The sequence below is a fragment of the Crinia signifera genome, chromosome 11, assembly GCF_055691185.1.
Source record: "Crinia signifera chromosome 11, ASM5569118v1, whole genome shotgun sequence".
Taxonomy (NCBI): domain Eukaryota; kingdom Metazoa; phylum Chordata; class Amphibia; order Anura; family Myobatrachidae; genus Crinia; species Crinia signifera.
The window spans coordinates 43,414,795-43,431,858 of record NC_139227.1 but is presented as its reverse complement, the minus strand read 5'-3'; the positions used below and the strand labels follow the sequence as shown (position 1 = coordinate 43,431,858).

The 17,064-nt window shown below is 44.0% G+C and overlaps 1 protein-coding gene across 1 annotated transcript in view; it reads left to right on the top strand.

The window, feature by feature from the left end:
* LOC146045131 (ninjurin-2-like) overlaps window positions 1–15,743 on the top strand; it is a 46,450-nt gene extending 30,707 nt beyond the window's left edge. Inside the window, exon 4 of the mRNA XM_083163817.1 lies at window positions 15,438–15,743. Within this exon, the coding sequence (XP_083019943.1) occupies window positions 15,438–15,590 (153 nt within the window). The 3' untranslated portion in view covers window positions 15,591–15,743. The remainder of the gene's footprint in view (window positions 1–15,437) is intronic.
* Window positions 15,744–17,064: the final 1,321 nt, after the last annotated feature.

The window sequence follows — 17,064 nt, the reverse complement described above, 5'->3', positions numbered from 1 at the left end:
GAATTATAAAGGCGAGTGCCCGACATCCCCTGCAAACAACTGTAGAGGATACCCTCGGACTACAATTGGGGTTGTGTATTAAAACACATTCCCCTTGTCTGGCACCCCAGATTGTTGTACTAAGATATAGTGCGAGTGCGGTCTTACCCACGAACTATATATATATATATATATATATATATATATATATATATATATATATATATATAGAAGAGTCCTCCCAGTCGGGAATGTGCACTCGCCAACATATCACAAAGACTTGTTCAGATAAAATTCAAAGTGGTCTTTATTTTCATATGGAGATATCCGTATCTTATGCCACAATATAGCCCCGACGTTTCGGTCCTACATCTGGACCTTTATCAAGGAGCCTGAAATATCATAACATACAGCATATCACTAAAATGTGAATGCAGCAATAGTGTTCTAACAATAAAGCATAAACATAAATGTAAGCAACAAGCATTAGAAAGCCAAGTACTTACATAGGCAGAAGCATTTCAAAGTGCGTATATGGGTACAGTAGTAGCAGATCAGCATGGTTCAGGAACGCCAACCATGTCTGAGAACTGCCCAGGCCCGGACTTATATACCTGAAAACCGGAAGTCACATGTGCACTAATTTCCCGCCATCACGCGGGTAACATCGTATGAACGGAGCTTCGTTGCCGGAAGTGCGTCACCGGATGTCCGGTGTATGGAACGCAAACTTCCAACTAGCTGGCTAAATAAACAAGCGGCACGTGGCGGTGACCCGCATGGTTGTGCGTATTATGTGGACGGATGTCCGGTCCAACTGTCGGTGGGATAATAACACAGCTATAGCGGCGCATGCGCACCATGGACAATCTTTGACTTAGAGAGATTTAGCTAAAAGAATTTTGACTAATCGTTTCAGGTAACGCCGGGGACCTGCTGTTACAACAGCCTCAGAGTATCAGTAATCTACACACTTGTAGTAATCACAGTTTATGGGAAAAAAAGATCTGCATAAGATCTATACAGTGTACATACATAATATATGAACTATATATACTGATAATGTACCTCTGAGGATGTCTGGCAGGACATTTATATATGAGACAAGCGAAAAAAATTACTGTACAAACTTAATAAACATTAAACATAAAAAATTGAAAAACATAAAAAAATAGAAAAAAAGAAAAATGTGTACAAAACAGGCTTGACGCATGTAAGTCATACTGAGTGAAAGAGGCCTTTTATACAACTTGTTATTGGGTCAATAACTGCAGTATACTGCCAATCATGGGCATAATATACCATCTATTTGTGACATATCAAGCCTACATCTCATGGGAAATTCAATTAAGGGAATCTGCCATAGATCTCAAGGACTGCTCGTAGCCAGAGCTCAAAACCTTATTGGCTAACACAGACGGAAAAGTGTGGAACAATATTTTGGGCTATTAACGTAGGAAGATGTTTAACGGATTGTTCTCATTCAAGCCATTAGGGGCTAATGTGCCCAATTGATGAATCCATTTACTTTCTTTTTTCTTTAGTAGAAGAGTTCTATCACCTCCCCTCCGCGGAGGGGGAACCCAATCAATAAGGCGACATCTAAGGCTGGCAATTTGATGTCCAGCCGCAAGAAAGTGTCTGGGGATCGGCAATTCGGTTTTATTGGTTTCAATGGCTGATCTAATGGAGTTGCGATGGTTTGCCATTCGCTCACGAAATTTCCTGGTGGTCATTCCAGTGTAGGCTAAACCACATGGACACGTCAACAAATATATGACGTGGTCCATGAGGCAGTGTAATCGGAATCTGATCTTGATCTGTTTTCCCGACTGTGGGTGAGGAAAAGTAGGACCTGATAACATGCTGTTGCATGTAGTGCAACCTGCACAGCGGAAGCAGCCGGGTTTTTTAGTGTAGAGCCAAGTATTGGAGGTTTGAGGGCTTGGGCTCATGGTAGGTCGCATCAGGATTTGTTTGAGGTTAGGGCCTCTTCGGTACGCCATCATCGGGGGACCGTGATGTTGTAGTTTTAAGTTCTTATCAGATGATACAAGGGGCCAGTGTTTGATAAGGCTTTTTTGTATATTAGCTGATGCATGATTATATGTATTCACATATAACATGCGTGGAGCCTTGCTCTGTGTTGGTCTTGAACCAGATTCACGGGCTATTACGTTACACCTAGCTTTCTTTAGGCATCGCTTCAAGTTGTTCGGCTTGTATCCTCTTTCAAGAAAACGGCATGTCATCTCCTCAATTTGGATTTCCATTTGTTCAGGTTGGGTATTATTGCGGATAACCCGCATATATTGGGAGACCGGTAGGTGCTCTTTGAGAGCTGGTGGATGTTGACTGGTAGTCGATAGGAGCATATTCCTGTCGGTGTCCTTCCTAAACAGACAAGTGTGAATCCTCTCAGCCGAGAGTGTAACTTTAATATCGAGGAAGTGAACAGATTCTGATTGGATGTCATATGTGAAACGAATTGGGCTATCCAACCCATTGAGATGCGCAATCATTCCTTCCAAATTCTCAATGGTATCTGTCCATAATAAAAAAACATCATCGATGTATCGTTTGTATAGCTTCATTTTGTCCCCGAAATGTGGCAGAATATGCAAATTTTCATAGTCGTGCATGTACAGACATGCGTAGGCTGGGGCTAGATTGGAGCCCATGGCAGTGCCTGCTCGTTGAACGTAATATTTATTAGAGTACAAGAAATGATTGCAAGTTAATATCAAGGTAGCCAGATCCATCAGAAAATCTGTAGGGGGTTCCAAGGTGTCTCTCTGTTCAAGTGCTTTACGTAGTACTCTGAGTCCATCAAGGTGTGGGATAACCGTATATAAGGAACTCACGTCCATAGTTACTAAGTAACATATATCAGAGGTGTCTATGACTTTTAATTTGCTAATAAAATCATTAGTGTCCTGGATGTAGGTGTTGCCGGATGTTACAAGAGGTTGTAGGTGGTGGTCGAGGAAGATGGCTAAAGGTTGAAGGAGGGAAGCACGGGCGGAAATGATAGGCCTACCGGGGGGGTTAACAGAAGACTTGTGAATTTTTGGTAAAGTATATATAATGGGACAAATAGGGAAAGGTACAGTGAGAAAATCAAAATTTGCTTTAGTGATCCATTTGTTAGCTAAACCATTGGAGAGTACAGAATCAACTTTCTTCTTGAACTCAGGAATCGGGTTGTATGGTACTTGCTCGTAGGTACTTGTGTCAGATAGCTGCCGTAGAATTTCATTGTTATACTGAGCCCAGTCTTGAATTACTATGGCTCCGCCTTTGTCGGCTTGCCGTATGACTATGTTGGTGTCTTGTCTCAGGGTTTTTAAAGCTGATCTTTCTTCTAACGACAGGTTATTATACTTTGGCTTGCTTGAAGACTGCTGAGTATCATATTCAACCATCCTGGTATAAGTCTTTATGCTGGGGTTTGATGACAAAGGATCAAATACTGAGGGAGGTTTGAATTTGGATATTTGTTCCGTTTGGGTATTGCCACCAAACTGTTCGTGCAATCTCAGTTTCCTGCCAAACTTATATAGATCTATGGTAGCGTCAAATGGATCGTGTGAACAAGTGGGGACGAATGAGAGTCCTTTTGTCAATAATGAAATCATAGGTTGGGTCAGTTCAAGTTTAGACAAATTAAACACTAAATTTTTGCCTGTTTCCTGTTGCGTTTTCCCAGTTCCTCCACGGCGGGGATGTGGTCTCCGCCTCTTCCACGTGGGGGGCGGTTGGACCGGCCTTTGTTTTTTATACTGCCTGAATCTAAAAAATCAACCTGTGGGCCAGATTGCTCGTTATCAGAAGCTGAAGTTGAGGATCCAGTGTTCAGATGGTAGGGGTTTCTGGAGTTGTACTGGCGTCGAGGTCTAGATTGTCGATGTTGTCGGCGGGAGCCCTGTTCACCGGACAACCAGCGGTAGACGCTATGGTTTTGATAGTCACCGGTGACTATAGTCAGCTTATTACGTTTGAATGCTACCAGGTCTCTTTTGTACTCTTCAACTTGTGTCCTTATCTTCTCTATGAGATTGCAAGATTTGTCGCTCTTGATGGTAGCCAGGTGAGCTATCCCAAAAGAGTCTATATCGGATTTCACTTTTTTGAGCTCAGTGCCAACCTCTTCTACAACCAGTAGCATGAGGTCAAGAGAACATTTGTTCAAGACCCCACACCACCGGCTGCAGAATGCTGGGTTGTTACGCCCTATGGTAGGGATATTTGCCACACGGAAGCCTCGGGGGATAAACTTTTTTCTATGGTATTCCGAAAGGAAATGGCCGTGCAGGGCAAGGTCCGTTTCCCTCTTTTTTAATTTGAGTAACCGTTGGTACAGGTCGATGGGCGATTCAGTGGGAAGTGCGTCAAAGTCTGTTTGATCAAACAAGACCTTGTCTGCATCATCATCGGTGAGGGATATTATCCCATGTTCAGCTTGGGACAGCAGGTTCTCATCAAGGAAACCGATTCCACCTGTTGCCATAGCTTATTAAGATAATAGTTAGAGTATTAGCAATTGAGGAAAATGATCTTATTGTGTGTATTGTCATAAAACACTTATACAAGAAATCATATGAAATATATGACCCGTCAGATATGCGGAGGGATCATAGAAACCTCAAACAACCACGTTTTTTTGTGCAATAATGGTAGTATCATACATTCATGTTATCAAGCACGTATGGTATACAAACAAAAATCATTTGTACAAACAAAAATAATGATGAAGGAACTGATAAATTCGCTTAAGTCCCAAGTAGAATGCCGCAGTCCCAAGACAGGTCGTGAGCCTGACCTAGAGAGCTGATCCGGGTGTGGGTGTCGGGTCAAAGATAATTGTCAGTAACCTAACAATCATCAAATACAGTTCGATGGAATGACCGCACTCTCACTAATATATTTGGGTATCACAGGGGTGCGCATAAAAGAAACAGACGAAGTCCGTGCCTTTAAATATAGAAGAGTCCTCCCAGTCGGGAATGTGCACTCGCCAACATATCACAAAGACTTGTTCAGATAAAATTCAAAGTGGTCTTTATTTTCATATGGAGATATCCGTATCTTATGCCACAATATAGCCCCGACGTTTCGGTCCTACATCTGGACCTTTATCAAGGAGCCTGAAATATCATAACATACAGCATATCACTAAAATGTGAATGCAGCAATAGTGTTCTAACAATAAAGCATAAACATAAATGTAAGCAACAAGCATTAGAAAGCCAAGTACTTACATAGGCAGAAGCATTTCAAAGTGCGTATATGGGTACAGTAGTAGCAGATCAGCATGGTTCAGGAACGCCAACCATGTCTGAGAACTGCCCAGGCCCGGACTTATATACCTGAAAACCGGAAGTCACATGTGCACTAATTTCCCGCCATCACGCGGGTAACATCGTATGAACGGAGCTTCGTTGCCGGAAGTGCGTCACCGGATGTCCGGTGTATGGAACGCAAACTTCCAACTAGCTGGCTAAATAAACAAGCGGCACGTGGCGGTGACCCGCATGGTTGTGCGTATTATGTGGACGGATGTCCGGTCCAACTGTCGGTGGGATAATAACACAGCTATAGCGGCGCATGCGCACCATGGACAATCTTTGACTTAGAGAGATTTAGCTAAAAGAATCACCAACATAGTCATACGGCAAGCCGACAAAGGCGGAGCCATAGTAATTCAAGACTGGGCTCAGTATAACAATGAAATTCTACGGCAGCTATCTGACACAAGTACCTACGAGCAAGTACCATACAACCCGATTCCTGAGTTCAAGAAGAAAGTTGATTCTGTACTCTCCAATGGTTTAGCTAACAAATGGATCACTAAAGCAAATTTTGATTTTCTCACTGTACCTTTCCCTATTTGTCCCATTATATATACTTTACCAAAAATTCACAAGTCTTCTGTTAACCCCCCCGGTAGGCCTATCATTTCCGCCCGTGCTTCCCTCCTTCAACCTTTAGCCATCTTCCTCGACCACCACCTACAACCTCTTGTAACATCCGGCAACACCTACATCCAGGACACTAATGATTTTATTAGCAAATTAAAAGTCATAGACACCTCTGATATATGTTACTTAGTAACTATGGACGTGAGTTCCTTATATACGGTTATCCCACACCTTGATGGACTCAGAGTACTACGTAAAGCACTTGAACAGAGAGACACCTTGGAACCCCCTACAGATTTTCTGATGGATCTGGCTACCTTGATATTAACTTGCAATCATTTCTTGTACTCTAATAAATATTACGTTCAACGAGCAGGCACTGCCATGGGCTCCAATCTAGCCCCAGCCTACGCATGTCTGTACATGCACGACTATGAAAATTTGCATATTCTGCCACATTTCGGGGACAAAATGAAGCTATACAAACGATACATCGATGATGTTTTTTTATTATGGACAGATACCATTGAGAATTTGGAAGGAATGATTGCGCATCTCAATGGGTTGGATAGCCCAATTCGTTTCACATATGACATCCAATCAGAATCTGTTCACTTCCTCGATATTAAAGTTACACTCTCGGCTGAGAGGATTCACACTTGTCTGTTTAGGAAGGACACCGACAGGAATATGCTCCTATCGACTACCAGTCAACATCCACCAGCTCTCAAAGAGCACCTACCGGTCTCCCAATATATGCGGGTTATCCGCAATAATACCCAACCTGAACAAATGGAAATCCAAATTGAGGAGATGACATGCCGTTTTCTTGAAAGAGGATACAAGCCGAACAACTTGAAGCGATGCCTAAAGAAAGCTAGGTGTAACGTAATAGCCCGTGAATCTGGTTCAAGACCAACACAGAGCAAGGCTCCACGCATGTTATATGTGAATACATATAATCATGCATCAGCTAATATACAAAAAAGCCTTATCAAACACTGGCCCCTTGTATCATCTGATAAGAACTTAAAACTACAACATCACGGTCCCCCGATGATGGCGTACCGAAGAGGCCCTAACCTCAAACAAATCCTGATGCGACCTACCATGAGCCCAAGCCCTCAAACCTCCAATACTTGGCTCTACACTAAAAAACCCGGCTGCTTCCGCTGTGCAGGTTGCACTACATGCAACAGCATGTTATCAGGTCCTACTTTTCCTCACCCACAGTCGGGAAAACAGATCAAGATCAGATTCCGATTACACTGCCTCATGGACCACGTCATATATTTGTTGACGTGTCCATGTGGTTTAGCCTACACTGGAATGACCACCAGGAAATTTCGTGAGCGAATGGCAAACCATCGCAACTCCATTAGATCAGCCATTGAAACCAATAAAACCGAATTGCCGATCCCCAGACACTTTCTTGCGGCTGGACATCAAATTGCCAGCCTTAGATGTCGCCTTATTGATTGGGTTCCCCCTCCGCGGAGGGGAGGTGATAGAACTCTTCTACTAAAGAAAAAAGAAAGTAAATGGATTCATCAATTGGGCACATTAGCCCCTAATGGCTTGAATGAGAACAATCCGTTAAACATCTTCCTACGTTAATAGCCCAAAATATTGTTCCACACTTTTCCGTCTGTGTTAGCCAATAAGGTTTTGAGCTCTGGCTACGAGCAGTCCTTGAGATCTATGGCAGATTCCCTTAATTGAATTTCCCATGAGATGTAGGCTTGATATGTCACAAATAGATGGTATATTATGCCCATGATTGGCAGTATACTGCAGTTATTGACCCAATAACAAGTTGTATAAAAGGCCTCTTTCACTCAGTATGACTTACATGCGTCAAGCCTGTTTTGTACACATTTTTCTTTTTTTCTATTTTTCTATTTTTTTATGTTTTTCAATTTTTTATGTTTAATGTTTATTAAGTTTGTACAGTAATTTTTTTCGCTTGTCTCATATATAAATGTCCTGCCAGACATCCTCAGAGGTACATTATCAGTATATATAGTTCATATATTATGTATGTACACTGTATAGATCTTATGCAGATCTTTTTTTCCCATAAACTGTGATTACTACAAGTGTGTAGATTACTGATACTCTGAGGCTGTTGTAACAGCAGGTCCCCGGCGTTACCTGAAACGATTAGTCAAAATTCTTTTAGCTAAATCTCTCTAAGTCAAAGATTGTCCATGGTGCGCATGCGCCGCTATAGCTGTGTTATTATCCCACCGACAGTTGGACCGGACATCCGTCCACATAATACGCACAACCATGCGGGTCACCGCCACGTGCCGCTTGTTTATTTAGCCAGCTAGTTGGAAGTTTGCGTTCCATACACCGGACATCCGGTGACGCACTTCCGGCAACGAAGCTCCGTTCATACGATGTTACCCGCGTGATGGCGGGAAATTAGTGCACATGTGACTTCCGGTTTTCAGGTATATAAGTCCGGGCCTGGGCAGTTCTCAGACATGGTTGGCGTTCCTGAACCATGCTGATCTGCTACTACTGTACCCATATACGCACTTTGAAATGCTTCTGCCTATGTAAGTACTTGGCTTTCTAATGCTTGTTGCTTACATTTATGTTTATGCTTTATTGTTAGAACACTATTGCTGCATTCACATTTTAGTGATATGCTGTATGTTATGATATTTCAGGCTCCTTGATAAAGGTCCAGATGTAGGACCGAAACGTCGGGGCTATATTGTGGCATAAGATACGGATATCTCCATATGAAAATAAAGACCACTTTGAATTTTATCTGAACAAGTCTTTGTGATATGTTGGCGAGTGCACATTCCCGACTGGGAGGACTCTTCTATATTTAAAGGCACGGACTTCGTCTGTTTCTTTTATGCGCACCCCTGTGATACCCAAATATATTAGTGAGAGTGCGGTCATTCCATCGAACTATATATATATATATATATGCTTTACATAAAAATTAATGTCCCGTCTTAAAGCTGTATTTGGCTGTGATCTCGCCGTCCTTTCTTGTCACAACATTCAGCGAGCTTCTGGCAGCTGGCGTAGAACGAAGGCAACATTAAACTGATATAAAACCATACAAATAAAATAACACTGTACACATGGCTAAAACAAAGAGAAATACTTATCTGGAGAAACAGGACTTTGGCACAGATTACATGCAGGGGATTGTTGCTGTTCCCAACAAAAAAGGCCATTGCTCGATCACATAATTACAGACCATTGATGTTTTGCAATATAAGTTTGCAACCCCCATCCCCCACGTATTGTATTGTGAATCAATACCACGGACATAATCAAATAACAACTAGCGCTAAAAGGCTACACTAACTGACCTTGCTGTTCGCCGGGTGCACGCACCCAACATTGCGGTCAGTGGGCGGAAGGGGGGGCATGGGGTGGCGGACTGAGGGGGCCACCCATGGTAACGCCCAGCGTTTCATGGGTGTTGTCATAAAAACGCTGGGTGTTTCCATGGACATTACCCAGTGACGTTGGCACCAGGGGTGGGTAGCTGACATCTGAGCCTGTGTCTCGCAGCTGGACTATGGTGGTGTAGAGACGCATCACGAGACGCGATGCCTCCTGCTGCATTACTATATTACTGCTATCACCGATGCTTTCATACAGGCAAGGTGATAGCACCTCCAACCACATCCGAATGAGAGTATTACGCATTATTCCCAAATAACACAGTCCAAAAAGTTGTCCCGTTGCCAAGGATATTTGAACGGATTTAGGGTATGTTGGGGTTGATGAATTACAAAAATAAAGTTATATTTTTGAATTAGCTCTAGATTTTGAGACAATGGACACCTTCAATGAATAAGGAACAAAGTCATAATGTGTGCATGTCAGAATTTACTCACAGGAGAGATTTACTAAAGTGAGAGTTTTTAAAAGTGAGAGATGTTGCCCACTTATCTCTCTTTCAAAAGCTCAAACTTTAGTAAATGAACCCCTAGGCGTTTACTGATTATTCTAGAATATTCCCCCTCCACATTTAAGGGGGTCGGCCTCTAGCGGTTGAGCTGGTTCCTCTGCCTGTTTTGTTTTCCTTGTTTCTCCTCTGTGTACCTCGCCATTATTCCATGGTTTTCCTGATACTTAGACAGTGTTCCCCTTTCCAGGGCCAAGTGGTTGCCTTTTAAGGGACAGCATATGTGATGTTATGCCATCACCGCCGCTGATGTGAAGAAGTGCTACTGAGATGAGTAGGCTCTGTGCATGCTGAAGACAAGATGAGAGGGGATTGGAGGGACACAGAAAGAATAGGACATAATGACACTGCTGTGGGCAGTATGTTTATAAAGAGCACTACTTTTGTGAGCATTATGTGCATAAGCGGCACTACAGTGGGCATTATGTATAAGGTGCACTACAACTGCAGGCATTATGGGTGTAAGCAGCACTACTACTGTGGGGATTGTGTATAAGGGGCACTACTGTGGGCATTGTGTATATAGGACCCTACTGTGTGGCATAACCAGTATAGGGGTACTATTGTTTTACCACATTCCTTCTTTATTAGACCATTGTCCCTTTATAGTATGGGAGTTAGGGCACAAATTTTTAATTTGCAGGGGGTGCCAAATCCCCTAGCACTGGCCTTGGCTCTGACTAAGTCTTTTCCGGGACCAGTTTAAGCCCTAGCAAAACGGATGTCACATTTGGAATCAGCACCACAAAGTTACACCAAAGTACTGTAGCTCTTGTATGATTATAAATAAAATGAATGTTGATCAGTGTCATTTGCTTCATATCCATTGTAACAAGGTCACAGTGAAGACAGGACACGGCAGGCAGTTTTCTGTATTTGTGCAAGTATTTTATGTCATACATGCAACACACCAACTTTACAGCAAACAAAACTTCATATGGAAAATCAAAAAAACATATTCTTCCACTCAGCGCTCTGTGTGCACTGTGTCTCAGTGCCTCCAGGCACTGTCAGTCCAAGACCCTAGGGCTAGAATACTTGGCCTACTAACTGGTCTCTACCAGGCATCAGCAGACTGACCAAGATTTAAATCCCTTCTTTTGCAATCACCCCACTTCCCAGATGTGGCTGTGAAAGTCTGAAAACCCGGACTGGAGCAGTGTGCTTGAGAGCCCACCCTTCTATCCCTCAAGCACAACTCAGAAACCCATTCCTGGCTTTGCAGTGAACCCAGGTCTCTTACCTGGCTGCAAAGCACTCTCTCTGAGGCTGGACGGCTCTTCCATAAGCCTGGTGAAACTAACCCTGTTCCACCACACCATACTCTATATAATATTAAGAAAAACTCTCTTTCAGCCTTTGTGTTATACTGTATAATATCAAATGTATTGGTTTCTTTAAGTCACTTTAATGGGGGAAATAACATCACAAAATAAATGTACCTCCAACAATATTAGTCTCATTGTAATGTATTCTTCGAGCTGTCGGCAATCCAGAATAAATGTGTTTTGTTCACATAAAAGAGATTGTGAGATTTTCCTTTGCAACCATTGTCACTCAATAAACCGAAATTGCAAAGAAAAAAATAAGATATCATGTGACTTAATTATACTTGTGTAGGCTTCTGAGACATAGGAGATGTTCCATAAACACAAATAAATAATTAAGGATGACAGAGAAGTGTCAATCACACCGTGTCATGTGCATTATTGTGTGATAATGTTGCGGAGAAACAGAAAAGAGAAAATCCTGATTGTTCTACCATCCTGTAACATACGTAGAAACATGGGGTCTGCTAAAGTAGTAGTGGTCTGAAGTTTGGATATGTGCAATTGCGCTGTCTCTAAGCAGCACCGTATAGTGGAATTTATTGTTATGAGAATTTATTGTTATTTATTGTTATAAGTTATAATTTAAATGATGAAAAGTGCTTTGCCTGTTAAAATGAAAATATGTTAAAAGGAAAATATGTTAAGAAACAAAAATACATTTAGTAATGTTTACACTGTTTTGAGTCATTTTTGTTGGTGGGGGAGCAGAGTTTTGGTGGCGATGCTGAGGAACACGCTGGCAGCTACAGTACCTACACTTTCCCTACAATACCTCTCTTGTTGGGTGTAGGTCCGTGAGGAGTGACCTTTGGCCTTAGATCCAGTGTCAAAGGCCAGTTGGGACAGCCAATCTCAAACTAGAATATTAGGGAAGGCATTGACATGCTGGAGGAGATGTAGTTGGCATACTGGCACTCAAGATGCTGGTAGTTAAGATACCGAATCACGATCGTCAGAACCGGGGTAGTATGTGTTTCTGCATGTGACCAGTGGAGGGCGCGGAAAATAAGTAACTTGTAGATCTGATATAGCTGGTGTGATAGCACAGGAGTGAGAGGTGATTGGACACAAGGGCACCAGGAACAGAGGCACAGGTTCTAACCCGCCGGTGGTCCTCACCAAGGTATCCCGCAAGGGAATTTGGTCTTCTCTACGACCGACGAGCAGATCACGGCCCTCTGTCCTGGTCTCCTAAACCCAACTGTGTGCGGCTAAAGATCTTGACAAGCAAGAAATAAGTATTGTAGGTAAGTAGTGCTGGTAATTATCAGTCTGGGAACTGATGTTTGAATGTTCTGGCCTTGGAGCCAGTGATGGTAACACTGATCAGGTAACTAGTGGTCTGAGAACTGATGCTTGTTATTACCAATGGTTGGTCTGACACTGATGTATAGGCTGGTATCTGGCTTGTTACCGATGGTGGTGAAAAGAAAGCTGTATTTTTCGGCTTTAAGGCCAAAAAAGAAACAGGTGCCTAATGAAGTGTTATGTCAAGCTCCTCCTTCTGGGGTGTGTCAGCTCCCCTTAACAAGTACAAATGGATAGAAAAAGGGGTGGAGTGCTAAATGAAATTAGATCAATTGGGTAATTACAGTAGTTAATAACAATTTATTAATGGAAAATATTAGACAATTAATATATATATCAAAAATATATATATACAGTATGCACATTAAAGTAAAAAATACAGGTAATCATAAGTGTATTGTACAATTATAAGCTAAAAACTAGTTGGACATTTAGAGGTTGTATACTTAGTTTTGTGGAGTCCTGCTCCTCCTTGTAAAGCTCTAAGGAATATCATGTGCTCATTCCCCAATGAGGATCCATGTATGGTGATGATTGAGGGAGTCCATAAACCTTGCAGGATTCTTAATGATCGCTGGAGGGTAATTGCAGTCCTCATATATGAGAGGTCTCCTCACAATGATGCAATGATTTGTAATCCACAGTATGCACAGTAGCGCACGCAGGGGGGGTTTCTGAGTACCCAGAATCCCCCCCCCAGGAACCTAAGGAACCTAGACTGAAAGCTGAGGGTCCCCTCTTTCCATCGGTACAAGAGTTTTAAAAATCGGCCCTGGGGAACTGGAGATATCTGACTTCAAATCAGTGGTCCCCATCCAAGCCTGTTAATTGCTCTTCCCAGTCAGATATTTCAAATTCTGTCTGACTTAGAGTTTTTCTGAAAGACACTAGTAGCTTGTCTCTACTGTTCCCAGAACCAGAGATATCCGCCTTCCTGCAGCTGGTTACTCCTCCAGCTCCACACACCTGGAATGTAGTTTTATATACTCATTGGCAGATTGCTTTGCCTCCTGAACTCTGATCCCCTAGTCCCCAATACCATTTTGTAGGTGGGATTCTCTAGTTTTTAATTCCATTAAAAGCTAAGAAATCTATTTCTGGGAACTGGAGATATCTGCAGTCAAGCAAGCTGTCCTCCCACCAGAAAATTATGAATAATAAGCCCACTCCACTATACACCCCTCCTCTTCATATTAAACATCCTCTACCACCCTGGAAGTTATGCATCAGGGCCCCTTCATTCAGCCCAATGCCCCCTTCTCCCACCCCGTCTCCCACCATCTGTGCAGTATAGGGGTAATTAGTGGAAAATACTGATCCAGGCCCTACATGCTGAGCGGTTGATATAATACCCCCTGCCACCCGCGGGACATCAAAGCTTCTGCTAATAGCACCCCCCACCCCTACCGCTGGAGGATAGGTAGGGGCCCCAATACATTGCTATGCCCAGGGGTCTACACTGCTGTTATGTGTGTATATATATATATTATTATTTTTTATATACATTGGTCTATCTATAATACTTTAACTGTCCCGGCATATACTGGGTCACCTAAGTGCCCATCTCCGTGCTTTGCTCCACCCCTCTGGAAAATCCTGCGTTTGCCCCTGATGCAGGTGGTGGTATCCCAATAAAGTGCAAAAGTTTCCAATGGGGTCCCAAGGATTAGAGCTACTTGGATGCAGATTCCAGAAACAAACAATAATGTCCAAAATAAACTGTTAAAAAGAGCAGGTGCCTCCTGACATGTTTAGTCATCCACTGACCACTTTATCAAAGATCTTGTTACCGATGTTTGGTCTGATAACCGGTGGTACTGGGTAATAACGGGCTGGGTACTGATGGCACAAGCTGCTATCGGACTGGTTACCGATGATACTGGGTGGTATCGGCCCGGGCTGGATACCGATGGCAAAAGCTGATATCAGACTGGTTACGGATGGTCAATCTGGGAACCAATGGTACTGGGTTGTATCGGACTGGGTACCGATGGCACAAGCTGATATCAGACTGGCACTCTATGGCTCATACAAAGGAGGAAGACAATTGTTTTTGGCGCTGATTGTGGGAGGCCTGCTTATATCCCTCAAAGTGCCTGTTGATTGGCTGCTGCCCGCAGCAGCAATTTGGACAGAACCAGCAAGTGAGCTTACCTGCTTCTACCTGTGACATATGACCTGTGGTGGGGGTCAGAGGATACACTGAGGATTGTTTGTGGTAGGTAGCTGATGGTCTCCAACATGAAGGTGCCCAGAATGCAGACAAGAAGACAATCAGATGTTAGTCTGTGATACTTCAGCATGCAGGAATTCCAACAGGTGTACAATCAGCCAGGAATGTGATGCAGCAACTAAAATAAATTCTGATGCCGCTCACAATACTCACAGGTTAGGCTGTGGGGTGGGGTTAGGTTTAGACACTATGGTGTGTGTTAGGATGAGACTGCAGGGGGGAATAGGTACCAAGAAGGGAGGGTTAGGCACTAGGGATGATCATCGATGTGGTCGACATCGATGGCGATAGTGCAAGTGACCATCAATGGCAGCTTAATATGCAACAAATGATCATCAATGGTCATCCCTATTCTTTGACTAACTGGCCTTTGGGCCAATCAGAACCTAGGAGCGGGGCTTCGCATGTGTTGGTGCTAAACTATGCTCCGTGTCCTGGCACCTGGGAGAAAATAAAAAAAAATTATAAACTATTTGGTTATGCCCTACCTATTAGGCACTAAGGGGGTACGGTCTGCGCTAGCCACTAAGGGTGAATGGTTATAGTTGGGCTGCAGGTGAGGGGGTTAGTAGCATGCCAATGCTTCTACACCGCCGGCATGGTAAACCCCGGGATCGTGTACCCAACCCTTCTAACGATAATTTTATACAGTATGCTGTAATAGATTACACAAGTGTCCATGAGATACTAACATTATTATTGTGTGGTTACAGTGTATCTCAGTGGTTCTGCAGCTCATCGTGGCCGCCCTTCTCGTCTACAAGGGCTCCAAGAATATTGAATGTGACGACCCAGAGAGGCGGCTGAGTGACAGGTACGCCCGGCCGAGGCTGCGTTTCTATGCAAATGGGATTTCCGAGAGGTGACATCAGGAATTTGTGCAATTCTTCCCTGAACCATTAATATGAAAATTTTCTCAACGGGTGAAAATTGGTTTAGCAAAGAACATTCGCATATTTGTTTTAAAGTTAATTACCACTTTCTCCTTGTTAAAACATCCGCAATGCGGAATGCACAGAACAATGATACTTAGCAGATTTTTTTCCTCTCTCTAATGTGAGCTTTGTATTTTGAATAAAAAAGTTAAAGAGACTTTGATGAACTAAAAGCAGGGGAGGAATGTTCTCCCATTCCCAGATGTAAAAGCCAGGCGATGCTAACCTCTACTGGTGGGAGATTATTATATCAGACTGTAGAAATACAGTGACCCCCATTCTGAATCGTACGCAACTCTGCCGCAATTCCACACGCCGGCTGCAGATATATAAGCCTCCGCACGAACCAGAATATTCGCAAGGGCATCGATTAGGGATGCCAATCCCGGGGCTATTTTTCAATCCCGGGATTCGGGATTGAAAAATGCCTAATCCCGGGATTCCCGGGATACCCGGGATTGAGTTTGTCAATAGAATGACAAACTTTAGTCCCCCCCCAAACCCAGTCTAACTCACCCGGCCATTGCTGCGAGAGCCGGGCAGTGATGTTCAGAGGCTGGCTTTTCATTGGGGGCCGTGTGCGGGTGGTCTGGAGGCCTGCAGATGTGCGGGAGCCAGGCAGCGGTGGACTGGAGGCAGACTTGGAGTAGCCAGGCGGCAGTGAAGGCGGCACGGGTACCGGGCGGTGGGCGGGCACGGAGCCGCAGACAGGCTGCGCAGCGTGACCTCTGACATCAGGTCACGCTGCACGCAGCCGCAGAGCAGCATGCCGGGTTTTGGGAGAAGCCGGGCAGCGTCTGAGCTGGTCTCATCGCTGCCCGACATTAGATTTGCGCATGCGCAGGACAATCCCGCAATCCCGGCATTTTTAGGGCCAAATCCCGGGATCCCGCCGATCCCGGGATTGGCCACCCTAGCATCGATGGTGGGAATATGCGCATGCGCAGGGTCATTTCTGCGCATGAGCATACGCCGGGTGCGTGTGGCCATGGTGATCAGAGTGTTTGCCGGGCGCACGCCTCCAAGTTTGCGGGTGGGTGGTGGAGAGGGAGCATGGAGCAGCAAGCTGTTGTATTTGCATATGGGAACGCCCAGCATTTTATGGGCGTTCCCATGAGAATGTTGGCCATTTCCATGCTAATGGGCAGATGATGCGGGTGTGGGGGGCAGGCAGCTGGCATCACCGGATGTCAGCTGCCCGCCCACTTCCCCCAGAGTGCACACGCATATCTAAGGTTGCACTGGGCGACCAATGAATGATGTGGGTGTTCCCCCACAGGCCGCGGATGGATGCTTATGTAAAACAGCCATTAGCACCAGTGAGTGCGAACAGACGCTGTGAATGATTGGTGGCCAGACCACCCTTCGCAAAGCAGGGTTTGGTGGACTCGCACTCGAAATAGTC